Source organism: Nerophis lumbriciformis, linkage group LG09, assembly GCF_033978685.3.
Source record: "Nerophis lumbriciformis linkage group LG09, RoL_Nlum_v2.1, whole genome shotgun sequence".
In the NCBI taxonomy this organism is placed as follows: domain Eukaryota; kingdom Metazoa; phylum Chordata; class Actinopteri; order Syngnathiformes; family Syngnathidae; genus Nerophis; species Nerophis lumbriciformis.
In genome coordinates, this window is record NC_084556.2 from 7,962,871 (window position 1) to 7,987,500 (window position 24,630).

A 24,630-nucleotide genomic window follows, 5' to 3' on the forward strand; every position below is an offset into this window, starting at 1 on the left:
AATATTGTTCTGGCTTCACAAGAACCATATTATTTGTATTTATGTGTTTACTTATTTTAATTTGTAGACGTTTCAAAATGTTTTTAATAAAGCCAACACTTAATGTTATTGGTGTATGTGTCAACCAGCCCCGGACAGGGGGGGGGGAGGAAATGCCATTATTAATGTAACAAAATTGGTTAAAAAATATTTATAAAAAATAAAAACCCTCCCCTGTAATAGAGCCTTGTACTCTCTGCAGTTAAGTAAATCAAAGTTTAATTGAAAAAGTGCAAACAAAAGGTCATCAACCAAAATAAAACTAGAGAGGAAATAGCTGACTGAAGAAAGTTGCACATGGAAGCAAGATAGCATGATGCTGACAACTGACTAACTTCACCGAGAATCTCCAACACACAAAGGATATCAACCTGGTCATGTGACATTGAAGCCTATTAAGGAGGCGTAATCGGACTGGAAAACCCTCACAACCTCGTTACGTTCAAGAAAATGTGTAACTGCTATACAGCAAATCACTTTGCTTTTGTTTTGACAACACCCATCTCATACGAGACCGCGCAGGTTGAAATTCCTCGGAATGTACCCACCCACGGCAAAAACGTCTGGGAAGTGGCCGGACACGCCTTGAACTCAACACACACACACCCTGAAATGCTTTGTCTCACTCACACCGTGTGTGGTGGAGTGCTTGCTTCACAAAATCACATGCTTGGATGTCTGTAAATACACACACACACACGTATACATACACACTCACACACACCCACAGTCCTCCCGCATTGAGTACCTCCTTGTTCCTGTCAATGTTTTATTCAAGAATCCTGGAATACAGGGAGTGATCCCATTTGATACATGCAATGCTAAAAACCTCAAAATAACTTAAAAACGACTAAAACACTCCACCCACAATTGTTCATAGTACAGTAGCAGTCAAAGGTTTGAAAACATTTTTTTTTTCAATAGCATAGTCTTCAAACTTTTAAATGGCAAGAACTGAGCAAATGTTTAGTATTTCTATCCCCATACCATTTAAAAAGACACTTTGGCAGACCATTGGATAAGAAAAGTGTCTCCAAACTTTTGTCCAGTCTTTGCTTCATAACATTCCATGCATCATCTGGAAACATATTCCTCACTTTTTCTTAATTCACACCGCAAATACTGATGCATTCTGCTTCACTTTAATCCACAAAAAACATGAGGTAAAAAACGGTAACGTATTTTCCGGACTAAAAGCCGCTACTTTTGTCCCAAGGCGCTTTGAACCCTGCGGTCTTATAAAACGGTGCGGCTAATTTATCTTTGCTCACGGCCATGATGTTTTGCATTCAACAATTCGTTTTCACAGAACACTGACAGACACTGAAAAGGTGTGTTATTGTTTGTGCTATGGCGCCATCTTTTGGACGAATTCGCTCACTGCAGGTGCTGCATGTTGAAAATGTACTTCCTGTTTCGTTCCTCAAACCGGAAGTATGTGCGTCCATAGCGTTTTTTCCTGAAAGGATTTTTCATTCATCACTCCAAGCAACGTTTGTAAGTTTTACAATATAACTAAAACAATTCTGACCTACTAAACCGTCCCATGTGTGATGTCTGTAGGAGTGTTTTCATGCATATTTGTACGTGCTATCATAACGTACTGAAGCTAGCGTGGTTAGCATTAGCAAATATGCTAACACATTTACAAGTGTGTATCTCAGTATTATTAACTTACAATGGCATTCTTTTTGTATTGTTTCAGTTTTGAAAATTCACCAAGACGTTATCGAGGAGTTATTTAGTCTGTTTAGCTGATTAGAGAGCTAGCTTCCGCAGCTAGTGGGTCTATGACGATGACTTCTGTTTTGTTTGATCAGCCGTTTTACTGCCGTGTTAATGAACTTAGTGGGTGCGGCTTAAATACCGGTGCGTTCTATAGCCCGGAAAATACGGTACTTTCAGATCTTAAAGTCTTTCAAGCACAATACATGGCTGATAAATATTATTCATATGTATATTTCTAATTAATCATGCTTCTCAATTATTTATTTAAAAATAGGGACAGCACATATTAATGAATAATTATGTAATTTGTGAATATGTCAGGTTTTGGCCAACGGCTGTAGTACCTAGACAGGTTAGTGTATAGTGTATGCAATCAAACGACAATAACAATCACACAAAACAGAGAATAGTCGGGATCACCGCCACAGACGCAGTAACATTCAGGTCAGGTCAAGGACAGGTCAAAAACAGGTTAATTACTTTGACAATGACAAAATAATTGAATAAAAAAATCAAATAAAAAGGAGGAACGTATGTATTGCATTGCACACAGCCCGAATAAAGTGCCATAATTCCATTAATAAACGAAACTGTGCGAGAAACACTGAAATGAACGAACATGTTGTTCAGAAAATTCCTATTCAAAGCACTCCAACCAAAAACGTGTGCCCTTTTTAAAGCTCACAACATTAAAATTCGAGCAATTTCAAACATTTCAAGCACCCGCAGGAACCCAGAACATAAATTGTGACCATTAAAAAGTCAACGTGTAACTTATAGACAAAGCATTCTCATCTAAATGAGTGCTAATGTTCCTTGATTTGCATATGTAAGATAATTTAAAGTCCAGCGTAGAAATATAATAATGCAACAGTTTGCCGTGACAGCTTCAAGAGAATGCAGTGTTTCTTTTATGTGTTTAATTCTCCACACAAACCCGCAGTAAACCAAACAAAGACGTCAGATTCCTGCATCTTTCCAGCAATTAAAAAGGTGTCTTTTTTGCACGGGGATCTAAACTTGAGTGTGTGTGTGTGTGTGTGTGTGTGTGTGTGTGTGTGTGTGTGTGTGTGTGTCTTGCCTCCTCCTCCTCCTCTTCCTCCTCCACACTGGGCTCGGGGCTCTTGGTGGGACTGGAGGACAGGCTGAACAGTGAGGATGAGTTCCTGCTCACGCACTGAGATGTAAGGACAAAAAGAGGGAAGAAAGAAGCATATTCATAGAAAGCTGCAGACTCCACTAACCCCCCCCATCTGCTAAAAGTGCACTGAGACATTTTTGTTCTCCTGTTTGAGTGAAGACAGTGTTGTGCGTTCGGCTGGATCGGCTTTGTTAAATTAATGGACCAGAAACGCGTTTACTGTCGGCCCATCAAGCACTCGATGAAACTAAACCGCTATAAAAGAAGACCTCCCTGTCAGTCACACATTTTCAGCCGAATAAAAGCTTTTACGTGCATTTTTTTAAGTTATATCAATCAACCAATTCCTTTATTGTCATTGTCATAACACTCAAGTCCTACATGTCAACAAGATTTTGTTTGAGCTTTGTCTAGCGGCATAGAAACTGCATGTGCAGGTTGACCATAGTTTACATTTAGCATTGTCAAGAAGATCGCGATAAGAAGGGTTGGGGGTGAGGGTGGGTTATCAAAAGCAGTCCCGATGTGAAACGCATGCCGGGCCACCAGTGGGCGATGACATTTTTTTCTAAAGAAACTACATTCCTCGTGCGAAACGATTCTTTTCAACGGGAACTTTGGCAAAAAATGTGATCCGATGGTCGCAATAGCAGTGTAGTCAACCTGCCTTTTGTGCATCTACGACGACAACGTGACGTGTGTGCCCCGAAACAACTAAACATGTAAGAGACCTAGTCTGATGACTCACTTTTAATATTCAAAAAAAAATAAAAAATTGTAATAAGATGTTTTATTCATTAATACAAAGAGTTGATACATTCAAAACAATAGAAAAAATGTTTTAAAAAAAGGACCGTTTAGTCCCATATTTATTTAAAAAAAAAAAAAAAAAAAAGTTTACTATTTTACTTTTTTTTATGTGCTTTTCACTATTTTATGACAGGTGTTTGTGACACTTTCTGTAATAATAACAATTTGAACTTTATTTAAATTTGTATCCAAATTATTTTGAAATCATTTTACTTGTTTAAATTTTTTTTTTTACAAAAAAATTTAAACAAATAGCAATAACTTGAATAATAAGGTTCAAGAATGGAGCATTGCAGCACTCCATTTTTTGAATAAATGTATATTATTTGACTATACATTCTGTAAAAGTCATGTAACTCTAACATCATGTGACTGATGTGCTTTTTTCTCCAAACCTCCATTTTTCTGTGCATCTCTTGACTTTGGATTTTAAGGTGTAGCTGTAATATTGATTTTAAAAAGTCATTCAGTACACTACAAATAGTTTTGATCATTTAAATGATGGCTGATGCACCTTTGTGCTTGAGAAATAACCCCAATTTAACTATTTTGAGGTCAAAATATCAAAAGGTAGCTCTCAGTATGATGCAGTAGAATACTCCTCCACTATTAAGTTCAACCACAGTTGTGTTGCTTGTATTATTTTGACTGTAGTGTATACCTCCCCTGTAGGGTTTATTTTGCGTTTGCCTTTAAACAAAAGTTTTTTGAGACTAGAAATACACTAAACTAAGCAAACTTGTTGCCAAATTCCACACTGTGTTACATAATTAGCCTTTCAGGGCAGAGTGGCGGCACAACAACAACGTGAAGAATGTTACTGGCCTCAAACGCCTTGAATTAGTTATACTGTTTTTCTTTGCACCATCACAGCAACTTTACAGCCTCACCTGGCAGCCTCTGCTCTATGCCGTGACAACCGGAAGTATATATTCTGTACTGTGCAAAGGTTTGCTTTCCAATCGTTACAATGATTGTTCAATAGCACAAGACGCAAATGAACTGCATTCGGTTTGTAAAGCCTAACGCCTTAAAGAGAACACAATAAGAACTTGTCTTTCCTGCACAGTGTTACTATAACAACATTGCTGCCAGCTATTTTTCTTTTTGTGGTTTGTACTTGTTCATACACTTGCAAAGTACTGCACGTTTTTTTAAATAAAACAATTGCTTTAAAAATGTTTTTAATATCTTTAATATATTAATACAATTTAATGAGTGGTCCAAATATATTTACTTTGAATTATTTTCAATATAATTTATTATAAATAATATTTTCTATTTTAATATTTAAATATTTTTTCTATATTCAACACATTACAAAATACTGTATTATCTAAGCCAGTACGTGTTACAATAAATGCATTTTAATACATTTTAAGTGGTATTTATATTCCTTATAAAACAATGGGTTAAATATATTTTTTAAATGTGTTAAAAATTACAATTATTGAGTGGTCGAAATACATTTACTTGGAACTATTATAAATAATATTTTTCAATTTTCAACACAGTACAAAATACTTAAGAGTTCAATACTTTTTAAGACATTATTTGATCCCATATCTGTCTAAATAAATGCATTTTATTATATTTTAGGAAGTAATATTATTCCTAAAAAAATATTAACATTTTATTATAATCAATGTATTATTGGATATGTTAAATAATACAATTTGATGAGTGCTTCAAATGGATTTATTTAGAATTAATTTAATACATTTCATTTTTTTAAATATTTTCAGTTATTCAACAAATTACAAAATACTTGCATTTAAATACTTTAAAAAAATAATAATTATCTGTCCAAATAAATGTGTTTTAATATATTTTAAGTGGTAACATTATTCCCAACAAAACATTGTTAAAGTATTTGTATTAAATGTAAAATGTGATAAATATAATAATACGATTTAATGAGTGGTCAAAATAAATTTAATTTGAATTTTTATAACTAATATCTTTCAGTATTGAACACGTTAGAAAATACTGTGGGTTTAAATACTTTTTTAAAAAGTAATAAAACATTTTAAAATATGTTAAATAGTTTTATAATTCTGATTGTACATGTTTTTTATCATCACTAATTATTGAATACATAATTAAATTTAATGGGTGATCCAGACACATATTTTACCGCCCGAATGCAGCTGAGATGGGCTCCAGCACCCCCCGCGACCCCGAAAAAGGGACAAGCGGTAGAAAATGGATGTTTTAAATATGTTCTATCATCATACTGTCATTTAACACCTTTTTAAATATTGCATATACATGTTTTATTTATTTTAATGTTTGTATTATATTGTCCATATTAGTACAATTAAATGTATCTTCAATATATTACTAGAATTTTAGTTTTTATTATTAAAAAATATATACATATAATATACACACATAAGGACCTTAATTCATTTTTCAATAGCTTGTTTGTTTAACCAATCCTCCCTGTAATTATGGAATTAAATACCATGTATTGTATTTAATAATAATAATAATAACGTATTATATTTATACTTGATAATTTAATGACGTGTACACTGAAGCTGAGTATTTTCTAGACAAGACTTATTAGCCAAGCCTCCTAACTTTTGACCAAGGCAATCAAAATGGGCTGATCCAACCTCGTCAAAGAATGTTTTGTTTTTTTCTGTCGTTAAACTTTAAGGTGTGCAACCTTGGCAGTCAATGTGGGGTGTGGCGCTTTCGTTCACTCACAACTTCAGTTTCTCAAACAGAAGAACAAACGTCAACGGGTGAGGAAAACTGTTGGGATGAATAGCAGCTTTATAAAATGTGAACAAAAACAGGAGAGGAATTCTTGCTGCACCAACAATTAGAGAGTCAGACAGGAGAAAATTAAAGCAAAAGTACAGAAAGCAGAAGTTGCACTTAGTAAGAAAGGCCAAAAAGTTAGTGAGGTCAATCTAGGAGCATGTGTAGGACCTTCAATGTGTCATGAGGAGCTCATTGGAATGTGAGGGACACCATGTGACTTTTCAATTCACTCCATCGGGTAAGACAGATACATCACTGCTAGTAACTTCCACCATGACGACAGATTATTTCTCACGATAGGTCGCCACAAGTCAAAGCAACGTGTTAGGAAACGCATGCATTCAGACACCATAACAAATACTTTCTTTTTAAGCATGCGTCACATCACGATACAAAAACAGAAGCTCCAGAAATGGCTCCAGAAAACGCATGCAAAAACAGAGCCAAAATGTCAACCAACCAAAACTTTGCATGCGCTCACAATCTGAACACCCACACACAGAGCTAAATAAAGACCCACAATATCATCTGCATTAAAGTGGAACCTAAAAAGTCGAACCAAACTTAGTTTAAATCGTATATTACAGTTTAAACTAACATTTAGTGTGGTATTTGCGAATCTTGTTTGACTTTATCTCAGTGAGTATTAAAGGAATTAACGCAGCAATTTTGGCGTTTTTTTGTGACACGACCACCATACGGTACAAAGGAGCAAAAATCTAAAAGTTCCACAGTGGAACTTACTGCCTCCTTGGCGAAGCTGTGACAGTATTACTACAATAATATGATCAACATTATTTACATACACAATAGGAATCTAACCATAAACGGTATGATGCTAAACCGCGGTAGAACTTTCCACAGTTGGTATTACTTTTTTAAATTATCGTGAAACCCTGCTAACATGAAAACAAGAGACATTAACGTCAATCTCCAATCTAAATTTATACACTGCAAAAAAGAGTTCACAAAATATAGGATAAAAAGACTAGAATTTAGGAAAATAAATAATAAAAAACTAGTGACATTTTCCGTCCATGCAGCCAGTTCATTTTACTTGATAAGACATCCTAAATTAAGATTTGCATATCTCGAAATTAGCAAAACTTTTAAGATTGAAATACTCATTTTATTCTGAAAACAAGCATTATCCAACTCGCAATTGTTAAATTAAGCGTCCTCGGAATGTTGCAGAATCTTTAAACAAGATTTTCTATGTGGGGAAATCCAAAATATTTTATTTGAATAGTTATTTTCCCAATTTTTAAATTGTTAAACTAGAATAGATCAAATATAATTATTCATGCTAAAATTAAGATTATGCTGTAAAGTCAATGACAAAAAATAAGTAAATAGCTAGGGAAATTTCTAGATTTTTTTTTTTTTAATCTTGGCAAATGGCAAATCATTTGCAGTGTATAGACATTAAACATTACTGTGTGAGGAACTAAGATATTTAACTGTGCACATTAAGCCTACAAGCTGTGCTCTCCGAGACAGAAAGATCGATCAATATGACAACAGGAAGTGAATTTGCGTGACATCACTAAAAACGAACACGACGTACCCAACACACATTTTTTTGTTTATCATTAAAAAAAACACAACAACTTTTACAAATTAAAACAAAGAAGATATACATATTTAAACACTCACATAAAGATATTATGACTCTTAAGTGGCCAGAACAATATTATTATAGAACTCATGTATGCTGCCAAGACAGCATATTGTGCGGCTATTTATTTATTGTATTTAATTTATTTGAAATAAAAGTTGGTTATAAATAAGAGTTTATGAATACTTTTTGAGCAATGATTACCATGATAATTTTGGTGACAATAACCGAAGAAAAAAAAATAAATTAATATTGCTACATCCCTAATACACAAATGTACTTTCACCACGTGAATGCTAGCTAGTATCCACTATGTATACACAATGGAAAATACCATGAGACTTAATCTAGGTCATCATCAAAGGAATTAACAAATTAAAGAATTAATTAATTTGTTTTTTTGTTTGGCTTTTTTTTGTTTTGCCACAACATTAGGGTACCAGTAATGTCAAAGAGCAGAAGTGTGATGATAACCATAGAACATAAATTAGCATGCAAGCTAGGATGTAATTAACATGAATTATACACAAACTTATTTTTTACCAAGTAAATGCTAACAGGGCGTTAGTTATACTTAATTTAAATTTTATTGGATTATGTCCAAATTTTGAGGCTGACGTTGCAGAATTCCTACATTTCCTTTCCGTATAAATATGCGTGAGCAATACACTTATTGGCTACAACATTAGGTAAACCTGCAATGTACAAATATATGCATGCAACATTTTTGTTGGCACAATTTCATTAGGACCTCCCCTCCCAATAAGCAGAGCATGCATGGAAAAAGCGCTTGGGAAATGTTAATAAATGACAGGGTGCCTTATAAGAAATTCTACCAAATGTATTCCTAGCCCTTCCCTGCTCCTTCACTGATAAGATTATAATGGTGTACAGTGTTGGTGCTTGTCTTGAAAGGCAGTAGTATTAGGTTTTAATCCTGGCAGGAGTTATTTCAGAACGATTGATTGATTGAGTTTAGTTTATTTCAAACATGAACACACTTACAATAGACTACATCACACATAATTTCAAAGATGTATAAACTTATATTAAAATTGTGCCGACCAGTCTAGAGTCAGCTGGGATAGGCTCCAGCTTACCTGCGGCCCTATTGAGGGTTATGGAAAATGGTCAGATGTAAAAATTGTTTTGCACTAAAAAAATATCTAATTAATTTTCCATTCATTTGTTTTCGTAACAAAACACATCCTATAAAATGTTTAACTATTTAAATCGTAAATAAAAGTGTAGACAATTTGTTGTAGAGTTAGCAGGTGTACCTATAAATGTACTTTTTTTTAGAGAGAGCTAAAATGTATAGCAACAACAAGAAAAGCATGTTGCGTTCAATGACCATGCAAGTGGTTGGATGTAAAAATTGTTTTGCACTAAAAAAATATCTAATTAATTTTCCATGAATTTGTTTTCGTACAAAACACACATTCAATTAAATTTTAAACTATAAAAATCATAAATAAAAGTGTAGAAAATTAGTTGTAGAGCGAGCAGGTGTACCTAGGAATGTACTTTTTAAGAGAGCTAAAATGTGTAGCAATAAATTACAACAAGAAAAGCGTGCTGCGTTCAAGGACCATGCAAGTGGTTGGATGTAAAAATGGTTTTGCACTAAAAAATATCTAATTAATTTTCCATGAATTTGTTTTCATACAAAACACGCATCCAATTAAATTTTAAACTATAAAAATCATAAATAAAAGTGTAGAAAATGTGTTGTAGAGTGAGCAGGTGTACCTATGAATGTACTTTTTAAGAGAGCTAAAATGTGTAGCAATAAATTGCAACAAGAAAAGTATGCTGCGTTCAAGGACCATGCAAGTGGTTGGATGTAAAAATGATTTTGCACTAAAAAATATCTAATTAATTTTCCATGAATTTGCATCCAATTACATTTTAAACTATAAAAATCATAAATAAAAGTGTAGAAAATGTGTTGTAGAGTGAGCAGATGTATCTATGAATGTACTTTTTAAGAGAGCTAAAATGTGTAGCAATAAATTGCAACAAGAAAAGTATGCTGCGTTCAAGGACCATGCAAGTGGTTGGATGTAAAAATGGTTTTGCACTAAAAAAATATCTAATTAATTTTCCATGAATTTGTTTTCATACAAAACACGCATCCAATTAAATTTTAAACTATAAAAATCATAAATAAAAGTGTAGAAAATGTGTTGTAGAGTGAGCAGATGTATCTATGAATGTACTTTTTAAGAGAGCTAAAATGTGTAGCAATAAATTGCAACAAGAAAAGCGTGCTGCGTTCAAGGACCATGCAAGTGGTTGGATGTAAAAATGGTTTTGCACTAAAAAATATCTAATTAATTTTCCATGAATTTGTTTTCATACAAAACACGCATCCAATTAAATTTTAAACTATAAAAATCATAAATAAAAGTGTAGAAAATGTGTTGTAGAGTGAGCAGGTGTACCTATGAATGTACTTTTTAAGAGAGCTAAAATGTGTAGCAATAAATTGCAACAAGAAAAGTATGCTGCGTTCAAGGACCATGCAAGTGGTTGGATGTAAAAATGATTTTGCACTAAAAAATATCTAATTAATTTTCCATGAATTTGTTTTCATACAAAACACGCATCCAATTAAATTTTAAACTATAAAAATCATAAATAAAAGTGTAGAAAATGTGTTGTAGAGTGAGCAGGTGTACCTATGAATGTACTTTTTAAGAGAGCTAAAATGTGTAGCAATAAATTGCAACAAGAAAAGTATGCTGCGTTCAAGGACCATGCAAGTGGTTGGATGTAAAAATGATTTTGCACTAAAAAAATATCTAATTAATTTTCCATGAATTTGTTTTCATACAAAACACGCATCCAATTAAATTTTAAACTATAAAAATCATAAATAAAAGTGTAGAAAATGTGTTGTAGAGTGAGCAGGTGTACCTATGAATGTACTTTTTAAGAGAGCTAAAATGTGTAGCAATAAATTGCAACAAGAAAAGTATGCTGCGTTCAAGGACCATGCAAGTGGTTGGATGTAAAAATGATTTTGCACTAAAAAAATATCTAATTAATTTTCCATGAATTTGTTTTCGTACAAAACACACATTCAATTAAATTTTAAACTATAAAAATCATAAATAAAAGTGTAGAAAATTAGTTGTAGAGCGAGCAGGTGTACCTAGGAATGTACTTTTTAAGAGAGCTAAAATGTGTAGCAATAAATTGCAACAAGAAAAGCGTGCTTCGTTCAAGGACCATGCAAGTGGTTGGATGTAAAAATGGTTTTGCACTAAAAAATATCTAATTAATTTTCCATGAATTTGTTTTCATACAAAACACGCATCCAATTAAATTTTAAACTATAAAAATCATAAATAAAAGTGTAGAAAATGTGTTGTAGAGTGAGCAGGTGTACCTATGAATGTACTTTTTAAGAGAGCTAAAATGTGTAGCAATAAATTGCAACAAGAAAAGTATGCTGCGTTCAAGGACCATGCAAGTGGTTGGATGTAAAAATGATTTTGCACTAAAAAATATCTAATTAATTTTCCATGAATTTGCATCCAATTACATTTTAAACTATAAAAATCATAAATAAAAGTGTAGAAAATGTGTTGTAGAGTGAGCAGATGTATCTATGAATGTACTTTTTAAGAGAGCTAAAATGTGTAGCAATAAATTGCAACAAGAAAAGTATGCTGCGTTCAAGGACCATGCAAGTGGTTGGATGTAAAAATGGTTTTGCACTAAAAAATATCTAATTAATTTTCCATGAATTTGCATCCAATTACATTTTAAACTATAAAAATCATAAATAAAAGTGTAGAAAATGTGTTGTAGAGTGAGCAGGTGTACCTATGAATGTACTTTTTAAGAGAGCTAAAATGTGTAGCAATAAATTGCAACAAGAAAAGTATGCTGCGTTCAAGGACCATGCAAGTGGTTGGATGTAAAAATGATTTTGCACTAAAAAATATCTAATTAATTTTCCATGAATTTGCATCCAATTACATTTTAAACTATACAAATCATAAATAAAAGTGTAGAAAATGTGTTGTAGAGTGAGCAGATGTATCTATGAATGTACTTTTTAAGAGAGCTAAAATGTGTAGCAATAAATTGCAACAACAAGAAAAGCGTGCTGCGTTCAAGGACCATGCAAGTGGTTGGATGTAAAAATGGTTTTGCACTAAAAAATATCTAATTAATTTTCCATGAATTTGTTTTCATACAAAACACGCATCCAATTAAATTTTAAACTATAAAAATCATAAATAAAAGTGTAGAAAATGTGTTGTAGAGTGAGCAGGTGTACCTATGAATGTACTTTTTAAGAGAGCTAAAATGTGTAGCAATAAATTGCAACAAGAAAAGTATGCTGCGTTCAAGGACCATGCAAGTGGTTGGATGTAAAAATGATTTTGCACTAAAAAATATCTAATTAATTTTCCATGAATTTGCATCCAATTACATTTTAAACTATAAAAATCATAAATAAAAGTGTAGAAAATGTGTTGTAGAGTGAGCAGATGTATCTATGAATGTACTTTTTAAGAGAGCTAAAATGTGTAGCAATAAATTGCAACAACAAGAAAAGCGTGCTGCGTTCAAGGACCATGCAAGTGACCGACCGTAACCTCACCTGTTGCTGCTGCATCAGGTCCAGGCTGCTGACGTTCAAGCCCTGGACGCCCTGCAGGTAGACCGGCGACATCATCTGCTGCATGACGGGCTGCTGCATGACGGGCTGCTGCATGAGCACGTACGACTGCTGCTGCACTGTCGGCTGCATCGGCACCAGGTAGCGAAGCGTGCTGTAGTTGCCGTTGACGGCGGTGTACTGCAGCGGCGAGGCCGAGCGAGCCGCCGTCGTCGTCAGCACCGTGCCGCCGCTCACCGGCTCCGGCGAGGGCGAGGCCACGTTCATGGTCCGGTAGGTGGTCGTGGTGGTCTGCCGGTTTGTCTTCAACGACATCGTTGTGAGGATTGAAGGCAACTCAAAAGGAACAAAAAGTTCGTAAAAAGTTTTGGAAGTCGGCGGTTGTTAGCGCTGCGAGTGCCGCGGTGCTACTTCCTCCTCTGTGGGCAGCACAAAAGAGGAAAGTCCGGTTGGAGGAGTCGGACAATCTGCCTTTACACGGCGCGGAGGGAGGTGCTCTTGCACCGCCTGCAAATGTAGTCTCTGCCCTTCGCTTGAGGTGGGCGGATCACACGGTAATAACCTTGCAGTGGGGAGAGGAGTGTTCACATTGGGCTCTAAATGTGATGTCACTGGTAGCCATGGCAACGTTCAATGCTCCTTACATGAATGTGAAGCCTTTTGTTTTGCATCACTACGTCTAGTTAGACAGGAGTGTGTACACAAATGCAACATACAAGCACATATATTTAGTAATAGGTGGCTATTTGATTGTTGTACATTACTTTTGCTTCAAATGTCTAAAAAGGTGGTGCTATGTCCACCACTAGATGGAAACAATGAACCACTAATAGATAGTACTTTTTTTTAAATTATGATTATTAAATCAACATAAAAAACACAAGATACACTTACAGTTAGTGCACCAAACCAAAAACCCTCCCTCTCCCATGTACACCCATTCTCACTCATTCACACAAAAGGGTTGTTTCCTTCTATTATTAATATTTTGGTTCCTACAATATATATCAATGCAGTCTGCAAGGGATACAGTCCGTACAGCACACATGATTGTGTATGCTGCTGGTCCACTAACAGTTAATTTTACTCATTTCCATTAATTACTAGTTTCTATGTAACTGTTTTAATATATTTTTTGTCCAAGAAAATGTTTTTTATTTATTTACTTTTTATTTTTTTTTATTTTTTATTTTTTTTATTTTTTTTATTTTATTTTATTTTATTTTTTTTTTTGTGTCCTGTCCAGCTTCTCAGGCAAATCATATAGTTGATGTAGATGCCCATATCGGCTGTTCAGATTTACTTTACAAAAGAGAAGTGTAGGATACTTCTCTTGTTGCCTTATTTGTATTTTACTTTATTAAATGTATTTATATTATCATTTAGTGCAGCCGGGCCGGAGCAGGAGGGGATAGAAAGAGAAAAAAAAAGAAGACAGAGGGGGAAATTGTGGGGACAAAAGGGGGATTAGACAGAGAGACAAAAACAACAACAGCAAACAACAACAACAACAACAATAGAGCAACATCAGCAAATATGACATGTACAAATATGATGGTAAAAGTAATAGCAAATAAGCAGTTAGCGAAAAATAAAAAATAATACAGAAATGACAATGAGCATTATTACACGACAAATGGATCAATACAAATACCAATAGAAATAGCGCTATTGATAATGAACAATACCAATAATTTACCTTTATTATCAACAATACAGTTGTTTAAATGCAACAATACATATACGTAATGATAACTTGAGATACGAAAGAATGCAGAAAAATGGAGGGGGAGAAAGAGAAGCAACCTACATTAACCTTGTAGATTGTTATAGTCACAATAGGTTAAGCTTTGTCAGTGTGCCATGTGTTACACCCAGTTTACCCTAGGGCAACAACATTAATATATGTTTGATGAAACGTGATTATGTGCATGAGTGTAAGTATGCATATGTACTTGTATATGTACAGAATGTGTATATGTGTTTGTACAATGAATGTATATGTACAGAATGTGTATATGTGTTTGTACAGTGAATGTATATGTACATGTATTTATTTACTTTTTAAATAGATAGATCAGGGGTCCTCAAACTACGGCCCCCCAGCGTCCAAAATCCGGCCCGCGGGAAGTCCCAAGTTAAATTTTATTTTTTATTTTATTTTTATTTTTTGGTATTTTTTTTTGTATTTTTTATTTGTCCTTACTAGTCCATTTTCTACCGTCTCCTAGCCACTCAGGCAAATCATATTGTCTAAAAATGCATTTTACCATCGATAACGTGACATGCAGCAAGTGCGCTCTTTAAGTCAATTAGTGCGCGAGGAATATATATGTATGAATACATATATATACACACATATAGACACATAAACATATATACACATATATATATATATATACATGGAAATAGACATATACATATATACACACACACACACATTTTATCATATGTACATACATATATATATATGTATGTGTGGGAAAAAAATCACAAGACTATTTCATCTCTACAGGCCTGTTTCATGAGGGGGGGTACCCTCAATCGTCAGGAGATTTTAATGGGAGCATTCGCATACCATGGTTTATATAGGGCACAGAGTGGGTGGGTACAGGCTGGCCTAGGGGCGTGGTGATTGGCTCATGTGTTACCTAGGAGGTGTTTCCGTCTATGGCGGCATGTTGTTACAATTTCGCTGCGCTTGTTGAGGGATGACAGGTCTGGACGGTAAATAATAAACAGTTTCTCTTTCAAGCATAGGTTGCATCTTTTATTACCACTATTGTAAGGTGTGCTGGATGCAAGAATTTGCCATGTTATTGAATATTCAACATTATTGTCTTTGAGGTCCCAAATGTGTTTGCTGAGTTCTGTGGTATTTCGCAGGTTTTTGTTCCTGGAAGAAGCCTTGTGATTGTTCCATCTGGTTTTGAATTCTCCCTCGGTTAATCCTCCATATGTGTCGGATGTGTTAATGTCCTTGCGTATTACCTTAGATTGGTAGACAACTGATGTTTGTAAGCACCCCCCGTTGAGAGGGCAATCAGGTTTCTTTCGACAATTACATCCTTTGTTGGTTTTGGAGTCGCTCTGTCTGAGGGCCGACGGCTCATTTGCAATTGTTTTGTTGTGGTTTGAGATGATTTGTCGTATATTGTTCATGCAGCTGTAGCTCAATTTAATGTTGTTCTTGTTGAATACTTTTCTTAGGATGTTGTCTTTGGGAAAGTGTTTGTCAATCAGATTGAGGAATTTGTGTCCAATGTTCGTTGAGACGTTTTTGCTGTATGGGGGTTGTACCAGATGATGTCGTTTCGTTTTCTGTTCTTTTTTGGCTGGTTTCCTGGCGTGGGTTCATAAGTGAGGGTGAAATTGTATCCGCTTTCATCAAGGGCTTTTTGGTACGGGGGGTTGCTTGGTCAAATTCAGCTTTGCTAGATGACAGCATCGATAGCCTTTTATTGATTCCGGTAGGTATTCTTTTCGTGGTGGTGGGTGGGTGGTTGCTGTCATGGTGCACGTATTGGAGTGTTGTGTTGGGTTTCGTGAATGGTTGGTAGCTGTTATTTCTCAGGTTGAAAGTGACGTCAAGGACATATATATAATATATATATATATATATATATATATATATATATATATATATATATATATATATATATATATTAGTGGGGCCCCCAGCCAAATTGTTTTACCCCAATGCGGCCCCGGAGTCAAAAAGTTTGGGGACCCCTGAGATAGATAGTACTTTATTGATTCCTTCAGGAGAGTTCTCTCAGGAAAATTACAATTCCAGCAGCAGTGTACAGATTTGAGATAGAATTTAAAAAGTAAACAATGGAGGTTCAAATGGAAATAAAATATAACAATAAAAAGTAACAATAAGAATAAAAATATAACAAGAGAAACTAGGCAGTAGTGACCATGTTATGAAGAAAAACGGTAATATTGTCGATTATATGAAAGATGTGATGTGTATATTGCACCTTTTAAAATGTATTGCACTGTTCATTTCAGTATTATTGCTTTGCGTCCCCTGTCATCCTAGTACCGAGTATTGTATACTATTGCATTCAAATATAAGTACAATACAGTGTTTTATTAGAACTGATGCAGTTGTACAACGTGTCAATAGGGCAACAATACTCAATAAAAAGTTAATTATTGGGAGAATTTAAAAAAAAAACAATAATCTCTCCGAAATGACTAGCAACCAATTCTCGCGAGACTGCAACGTGACGTTCAAGTTCCTCCATACCGGAAGTCCTGCAACGACAGCTCATAATAATAATGGCCGCCGAGCGTATTTTCGGCCATTTCACAAACTGCCCACTCACCAGCGGGAGGTTACGGGCGATCCTATAGCCGTCCTGAATCCAGCTTTAGCCCCGGTAAGAAAGATAATAGACGAGAGATGTCGTCCCGTCTCCAGCTGTAAGACATCTGGTTGTCCGTCAGCGAGATAGCCAAAATGAACTCTGCTGCTGCGCTTTTTTTTGTCCTCATAGCTTGTTTTAAAACTCACATCACGCATAAATGAGATGTTTTAACTTTACTTTTTAAATTCGGCGTCGGTGACATGCACCCACACCTTTGTTTTGTTGAAACAATTCGTGTTGTTGAAGCTAGCCGCTACTTATTGTCATTGTAAGGCTATCTCCTATTACACAATGAGATGGTTTTGTCTGCTCTTTTTGCAGTTGTTCCTCTTTCCTCTGGGCCTGACTGTCACCTACAATGCTTTGCCAGAGGGCCTGTTTGGTCACAGCCAGCCTGATGTAACCTCTCCATCAATCCTGTCGACAGCATAGAGCCACCTCAGGACGGGATGCGCCTCTCTACTGCCTGCTCTACACTGCTGATATAATCACAGGCATGTCTCCGCCTATTGTGGGTTTAATGCTGCGCATTGCCATCATTTCTTACTTGGCTATCCTGCAAATGTAATAATGCAGTTTTATATCCCCTCAGGGCTGCTGAAGCTTTCCTCGTAATAGTACAGAAGCTATGTCGGGTTCAGGTGACTTACCAGGTGAGATTTTGTGTTGGAAAAGCAATATTAAAGGGGAACATTATCACAATTTCAGAAGGGTTAAAACCATTAAAAATCAGTTCCCTGTGGCTTATTTTATTTTTCGAAGTTTTTTTCAAAATTTTACCCATCACGCAATATCCCTAAAAAAAGCTTCAAAGTGCCTGATTTTAACCATCGTTATATAGGGATGTCCCGATCCAGGTTTTTGCACTTCCGATCCGATACCGATATTGTTTTTGCATTTCCGATCCGATACCGATACTGACCGATACTGGCCTATCCGAGCATGTATTAAAGTTTAAAGTTATTTAGCCTACCGTATTTTCCGCACTATAAGGCGCACCGGATTATTAGCCGCACCTTCAATGAATTACATATTTCATAACTTTGTCCACCAATAAGCCGCCCCGGACTATAAGCCGCGCCTACGCTGCGCTAAAGGGAATGTCAAAAAAACAGTCAGATAGGTCAGTCAAACTTTAATAATATATTAAAAACCAGCGTTCTAACAACTCTGTTCACTCCCAAAATGTACGCAAATGTGCAATCACAAACATAGTAAAATTCAAAATAGTGCAGAGCAATAGCAACATAATGTTGCTCGAACGTTAATGTCACAACACACAAAATAAACATAGCGCTCACTTTCTGAAGTTATTCTTCATTCGTAAATCCTTCGTCTTCGGTGTCCGAAGTGAAAAGTTGGGCAAATTTACGATCCACTGGCAGATGTTGGCGTCGTCTGGCGCTGCCTCCTCGTCTTAGTGAAGGTGTGTTCGCCTTCTGTCATCCATTGTTCCCACGCAGTTAGCAGTCTAGCTTCGAATGCCCTGTTGACACCAATATCTAGCGGCTGGAGGTCTTTTGTCAATCCACCCGGAATGACGGCGAGTATTGAATTAAGCGCGTAAGCGTGTCTCTCAATGTGCTGTTATGAGCTAGCAAATATAACAACTACACTACCCAGCATGCAACGATAGTTACGAGCATGCGCGGTAGCCCTGAGAAGCGTTGTATGCTGGGAGTTAGCACGCTGTGAGTAAATGTTGAGAACTCAGTTAACACGCCTCGTCTGCATTATTTATAATTAGACAGACAACACACTTAATAGGAGCCATTTTGGGGTCTTTACATAAACACACAAATGGAAATGAAACGTCACATATCCCAGCATGCACCGCGCGCTTCTTCTACGGGGAAAAAAGATGGCGGCTGTTTACCGTAGTTGCGAGACCTAAACTTTATGAAAATGAATCTTAATATTTATCCATATATAAAGCGCACCGGGTTATAAGGCGCACTGTCAGCTTTTGAGAAAATTTGTGGTTTTTAGGTGCGCCTTATAGTGCGGAAAATACGGTACTTAGTTGTCAGAATCATGTTGAAAAGGGTTTTAGTCCTCTTGATAACAACTAGCCAGCTGAATTAGGGGAGTTTGAATAATACACAATGGTTGGTAACAAGAAACTGACCTGTTTATTCAAGGATAAACACAAAATAGACAAAATTATACATGACAAACAGAAATGGCATCATTGAACTAGGGCTGGGCGATATGGCCTTTTTTTAATATTGCGATATTTTAAAGCCATATTGCGATACACAATATATATCTCGATATTTTGCCTTAGCCTTGAATGAACACTTGATGCATATAATCACATCAGTATGATGATTCTATGTGTTTTGATTGATTGAGACTTTTATTAGTAGGTTGCACAGTGAAGTACATATTCCGTACAATTGACCACTAAATGGTAACACCCGAATAAGTTTTTCAACTTGTTTAAGTCGGGGTCCGCTTAAATTGATTCATGATACAGATATATACTATCAGATATATACTATCATCATAATACAGTCATCACACAAGATAATCACATTGAATTGTTTACATTATTTATAATCCAGGGTGTGGAGGGGGGCGCCTGATGTAAGTGTTAAAAAGACAGCCAAAAGAGTTTGATATGAGAATAAATCTAAAGTTAAAATATAGGGTAGAAATGCACCCATTTGCAGGAAATGTAGTCTTGATTTTCAAAATGTTCTTTCAAGGCTTGCATGTCTACATTAAAACATTCTTTTTCATACTGCATTAATATATGCTACTTTTAAACTTTCATGCAGAGAAGGAAATCACAACTAAAAAAATCACTAATTTTTTCATACGGTGTTGATGTGGAAATTGATGGTGTGGACGTGTGGCACCGAATGGAGATAAGCGTCTCGACAGACTTCACAATATTTGAACAATGATGACGAAAACTGTTGTCTCTGTCGTGTCCGTGTGTCGAAAATTGTTATGCGCTTATTTTTTTATTTGATTTTGTGCGTGGCATAGATTTGCCGTGCGCAGAGGACGCTTGAGCAGGCGCGCACCTTAGCGGCTGCGCTAGCATCACAGCTAACGTTAGCCATGCCGCTACCTCGCTCTCTGCTGGGAGAGGACGTATACGTATGTGACGTATGACGTGACAGTATGTGACGTGTGTAAGAAGGTGCGCTCGCTGTCTGTGAGAGGGAGACACAGGAAAGAGTGAGAAGAGCCTGTCGTGTAATGCCAGCAGCTAAAAGCAACTGCGTGAGAATTGTGGATGTGTTGAAGGTGTGCTTGAAAATGCGGAACGGAAATTACGGAGCAGCAGAAAAGTGGAATGTATTATTTAAATAGGTGCGTTGGAAAACACGGACCGGAGTTTTTTTTAAACTGGATCTGGATCGACATTTTCCCATGCCTTGCCGATACGCAATTTTTGGCATTTATCGGCAGCCGATCCGATCCAAATATCGGATCGGGACATCCCTATCGTTATATACACCCGTCCATTTTCCTATGACGTCACATTGTGATGCCAACACAAACAAACATGGCGCATAGAACAGCAAGGTATAGCGACAATAGCTCGGATTCAGACTCGGATTTCAGCGGCTTAAGCGATTCAACAGATTACGCATGTATTGAAACGGATGGTTGTAGTGTGGAGGCAGGTAGCGAAAACAAAATTGAAGAAGAAACTGAAGCTATTGAGCCATATCGGTTTGAACCGTATGCAAGCGAGACCGACGAAAACGACACGACAGCCAGCGACACGGGAGAAAGCGAGGACGAATTCGGCGATCGCCTTCTAACCAACGATTGGTATGTGTTTGTTTGGCATTAAAGAAAACTAACAACTATGAACTAGGTTTACAGCATATGAAATACATTTGGCAACAACATGCACTTTGAGAGTGCAGACAGCCCATTTCAGGCGCGCTAAGAACATATATTTTTCCACGATTTCAGCACTCAGGTTAACCATACCTAAATAGACACAAAATACTGCATTACACAAGACTACCCGAATGTACTCGAATGATTGAAAAAAATAAATGTTTTTAAGCTAAATTATTGGTAAACACAGTTTATGTATACTGCGATGAGGTGGCGACTTGTCCAGGGTGTACCCCGCCTTCCGCCCGATTGTAGCTGAGATAGGCTCCAGCGCCCCCCGCGACCCCAAAGGGAATAAGCGGTAGAAAATGGATGGATGGATGGAGTTTATGTATAATAATTTACGTAAAACCGCGAGTAATGAATAAAGTTTTCATCAATTAATATATTCTGTAGACATACCCTCATCCGCTCTCTTTTCCTGAAAGCTGATCTGTCCAGTTTTGGAGTTGATGTCAGCATCTGCTTTGAGTGTCGCAGGATATCCACACATTCTTGCCATCTCTGTCGTAGCATAGCTTTCGTCGGTAAAGTGTGCGGAACAAACGACTGACCATTTCGTCGGCTTTCCCCACAGCCTCGTATTTTGAACAAATTTCGTCCAATTTCTTGCCGCTTTCGCATCTTTGGGCCACTGGTGCAACTTGAATCCGTCCCTGTTCGTGTTGTTGCACCCTCCGACAACACACCGACAAAAGTGAGAAAATGGTGGATTGCTTCCCGATGTGACGAGAGCGAATAATAGAAAGGCGTTTAATTCGCCAAAATTCACCCATTTAGAGTTCAGAAATCGGTTAAAAAAATATATGGTCTTTTTTTCTGCAACATCAAGGTATATATTGACGCTTACATAGATCTGGTGATAATGTTCCCCTTTAATCCTAAACAGCATACCGCATACTGCCGTCAGTTAGTCATTTGAACACCTGACATCAAGACATCACTCCTAATTGTCCTCAGGTTAAAATCAAAACTGTACCACAATTTGGCAAGTGACACGATCCATGTGTGCGTCCGCAGCTATCGAAGGTTCCGGGATGGGAGGGATGAAGCTTCCCATCGGGATGACCCGGAGGGCGATAAGCTATGACGACAACCTGGAGGCCCCCATGTCCACGCCCCCCCACGACATCAACATCACCAACCTTTGGAGACGCCCAGTTGTGCCGGACAGGAAGTTCAACCATCTGGCTGAGGTGAGAGCACCTCCCACACCATCCTTACCTGAAATTTATCCTTTCAAAACCAATGCTTTTACCTCCTCACAATTCAACAACTCAATTTCGATTGTATTTTGACATTTATTTTCTCATTTCATTATAATCTTATTTTTTCCTTATGAGTTACAATTTTGACTTAATTCTATATTGTGCAACCAACATTACTTTGCAATTCTAAAAATTATTGACATGAATCTTACAACAACTCAATATTGGATTCCGATTCTTGGAGTCACAATTTGATTTATAATAGATTCTCGATTCAACACAAATCTCAATTCAAACAGACTCTCGCAATGTATCATTTGGTATATTAAATTTAATAAAACCTTTTCAAAACAGTTACAGGCTACACAAGCCTATCCTGGCTGCTGACTTATACGTAAACACAAAGATGGCCTAAAATAGTGTCTTTTGAAAATTGTATTTTATGGAAAAAAATTGATTCTTAAAAATTATGAATCTGTAAGAAATAAGAATCGCAATTAGCATGTGAATTTATTTTTTTCAGCACTACTACTAAAGATTACAACTCTTTACAGTAAAATGATGTCTTTAATTCTATAAATCACAATTTGTAAATGTATATGACAATTTTTCCTCCTAATAGTGCTATTATAGTCTTGTAAAATGCAGTACTGATCAGTGTTTTCCCCAGGACTGTAATCTATTCATAGCAGGAGTGGGTGATGTAATGACGTAATTCTAATTCTAATTGGTAGTTGCATGTAAGTGTAATGGATGCTGTAGTAAAGATAAATAACATTTAAAGGTGAGTAAAAAAACGTGGAAAGCAAAACTGGTATCACCTGCCATAAGTAAATGTCCCTAAGGAAACACTACTAATTACTATCACTTTATTATTTTGATATTGCAGTTTTTTACCTTGTAATTTTGTAACTTTAATCACATAAAATTAGGACTTTATTTTTATATTATTTTGATTCAGATTCTTTAACTTCCCGCAGTTGTATTACTTCATTTGCACGGTACTTTTTATTTTCTTTGTGACTGTAAAACAACTTAGTGAAAAAAAATATTTTTAGTATGTCTATATTGTACATTGTACATCTGGATGGTGTTGGAAAACCTTTGCTTGTCCTTTTTAAAGTGAAACACTATCTTAACTTAATATTTCTAATGTCCATCGTGGGGTTTTTTTCACCAGGAGGAAGAAGGCGGTGGTTCTGTCCGTCAGTCTAATTTTTCCAGCAGCCCCCCCTCCAGGTCACAAAGCGTGGTGAAGACCAAGGCCTCCTCCATCATCCTCAACTCTCTCATCACCAGTAAGACAATGACAGCAATTTTCTACATTAATATTTTAAATATGTGTTTGGAATAACAGAGTTAATGTTTTCAAAAATGTATAAATCTGACAAAAGAAATAGACCACAGACAAATGTTCACTATAGAGGACATTGGTTCTCAGGAGAACATATAAACAATTCTAAGGCAGTTGTGTTTTTTTTTTTTTATATATATATATAGAGCAGACTCATGAAAGTATGCACAAGTTTGAGCAGAAGGCAGGGCTGACGGACTCCAGCTACATGCCCCACAAAGGCCTCAATGCCGAGGAGACGCGCCGCCTCCACCGTATGCCTGAATCCTTCCAGGTAAGACGCATGCATATCAAGGGGCCGTACAAGATGGCAAAAGCATTCCACTAATTGTTTTTGCCGATGTGCAGAAAATGCAGATCCAGAGCATGGAAACCCGAGAGGAGCACCAGAGCTCCTCGGCCCAGTCCACTCCAACCACCACTCCGCACAGCTCCCCTACACAGCAGCGCAGGTACACTCAAACTAACCCGCGCGACGAGCGCCAAGTGACAGCATCCAAGCTCACGCGTATCTTCACTCCCGATCGGTGCAGGACCTGGTTTAGCAGCACTAGCTCTGACATCAGCGTCAGCTCTACAAACAGCAGCGTGGACCTAGGAGGAGGCGATGCGGCGGGAGGAGGCGTGTTGGAACGCTGGGGCGTGTTTGGGCCACGGCCTCTCGTACATAAGTCCACCTCGGACCTGGGCTCCGATCCCTCTAATGCAGGTAAACAAAGCTGACGTTTTGCATAACGTCAAACTACAAGAAAAGTGCATGAAAATGTGTAAATAAATACACGGATCAAGCCGGCTGTGCCCGTGTAAACACACAGAGGTGACATCAGGTTGTCGTCCTACATAAACCAAAAAGGGGGCGGGTTAATAAGTGAATGGACGACCTTCAGACTGGTGGTCATATTGGATGAGTGGGTTAATGACAGCAGCAGCCTGCAGAGGAGTTGTTTGTGTACACCTGAATGAATCAGCACAAGCCGTTTGCATGACTTTAGGTAGGTAACTTAAAAATATAAGTACTGTAGTTTGTCATATAGCAGTCCTTCTCAAGTAGTGTGGGGGGCCCCTG

The 24,630-nt window shown here is 36.7% G+C and overlaps 2 protein-coding genes across 8 annotated transcripts in view; one reads left to right on the plus strand and one right to left on the minus strand.

Moving 5' to 3' along the window:
* The window catches only part of pof1b (POF1B actin binding protein), a 43,319-nt gene extending 30,013 nt beyond the window's left edge, over positions 1-13,306 (minus strand). For 2 of the 3 annotated variants that reach the window (XM_061962704.2, XM_061962702.2), the window contains exons 1-2: positions 12,736-13,306; positions 2,849-2,944 (exon numbers count right to left, since the gene is read on the minus strand). In XM_061962704.2, coding sequence (XP_061818688.1) covers positions 2,849-2,944; positions 12,736-13,068 — 429 coding nt within the window. In that variant the 5' untranslated portion in view covers positions 13,069-13,306. The remainder of the gene's footprint in view (positions 1-2,848; positions 2,945-12,735) is intronic. The other variant, XM_061962705.2, reaches the window with a different exon arrangement.
* Positions 1-24,630, plus strand: part of LOC133607764 (putative monooxygenase p33MONOX) — a 55,789-nt gene that overhangs the window by 26,961 nt on the left and 4,198 nt on the right. For 2 of the 5 annotated variants that reach the window (XM_072913780.1, XM_061962708.2), the window contains exons 1-8: positions 16,999-17,144; positions 17,454-17,626; positions 17,725-17,785; positions 22,023-22,198; positions 23,391-23,508; positions 23,711-23,838; positions 23,913-24,016; positions 24,098-24,273. In XM_072913780.1, coding sequence (XP_072769881.1) covers positions 17,761-17,785; positions 22,023-22,198; positions 23,391-23,508; positions 23,711-23,838; positions 23,913-24,016; positions 24,098-24,273 — 727 coding nt within the window. In that variant the 5' untranslated portion in view covers positions 16,999-17,144; positions 17,454-17,626; positions 17,725-17,760. Of the gene's footprint in view, positions 1-16,998; positions 17,145-17,453; positions 17,644-17,724; positions 17,786-22,022; positions 22,199-23,390; positions 23,509-23,710; positions 23,839-23,912; positions 24,017-24,097; positions 24,274-24,630 lie in introns of those variants that run through there. The other 3 variants (XM_072913781.1, XM_072913782.1, XM_061962706.2) reach the window with 2 other exon arrangements.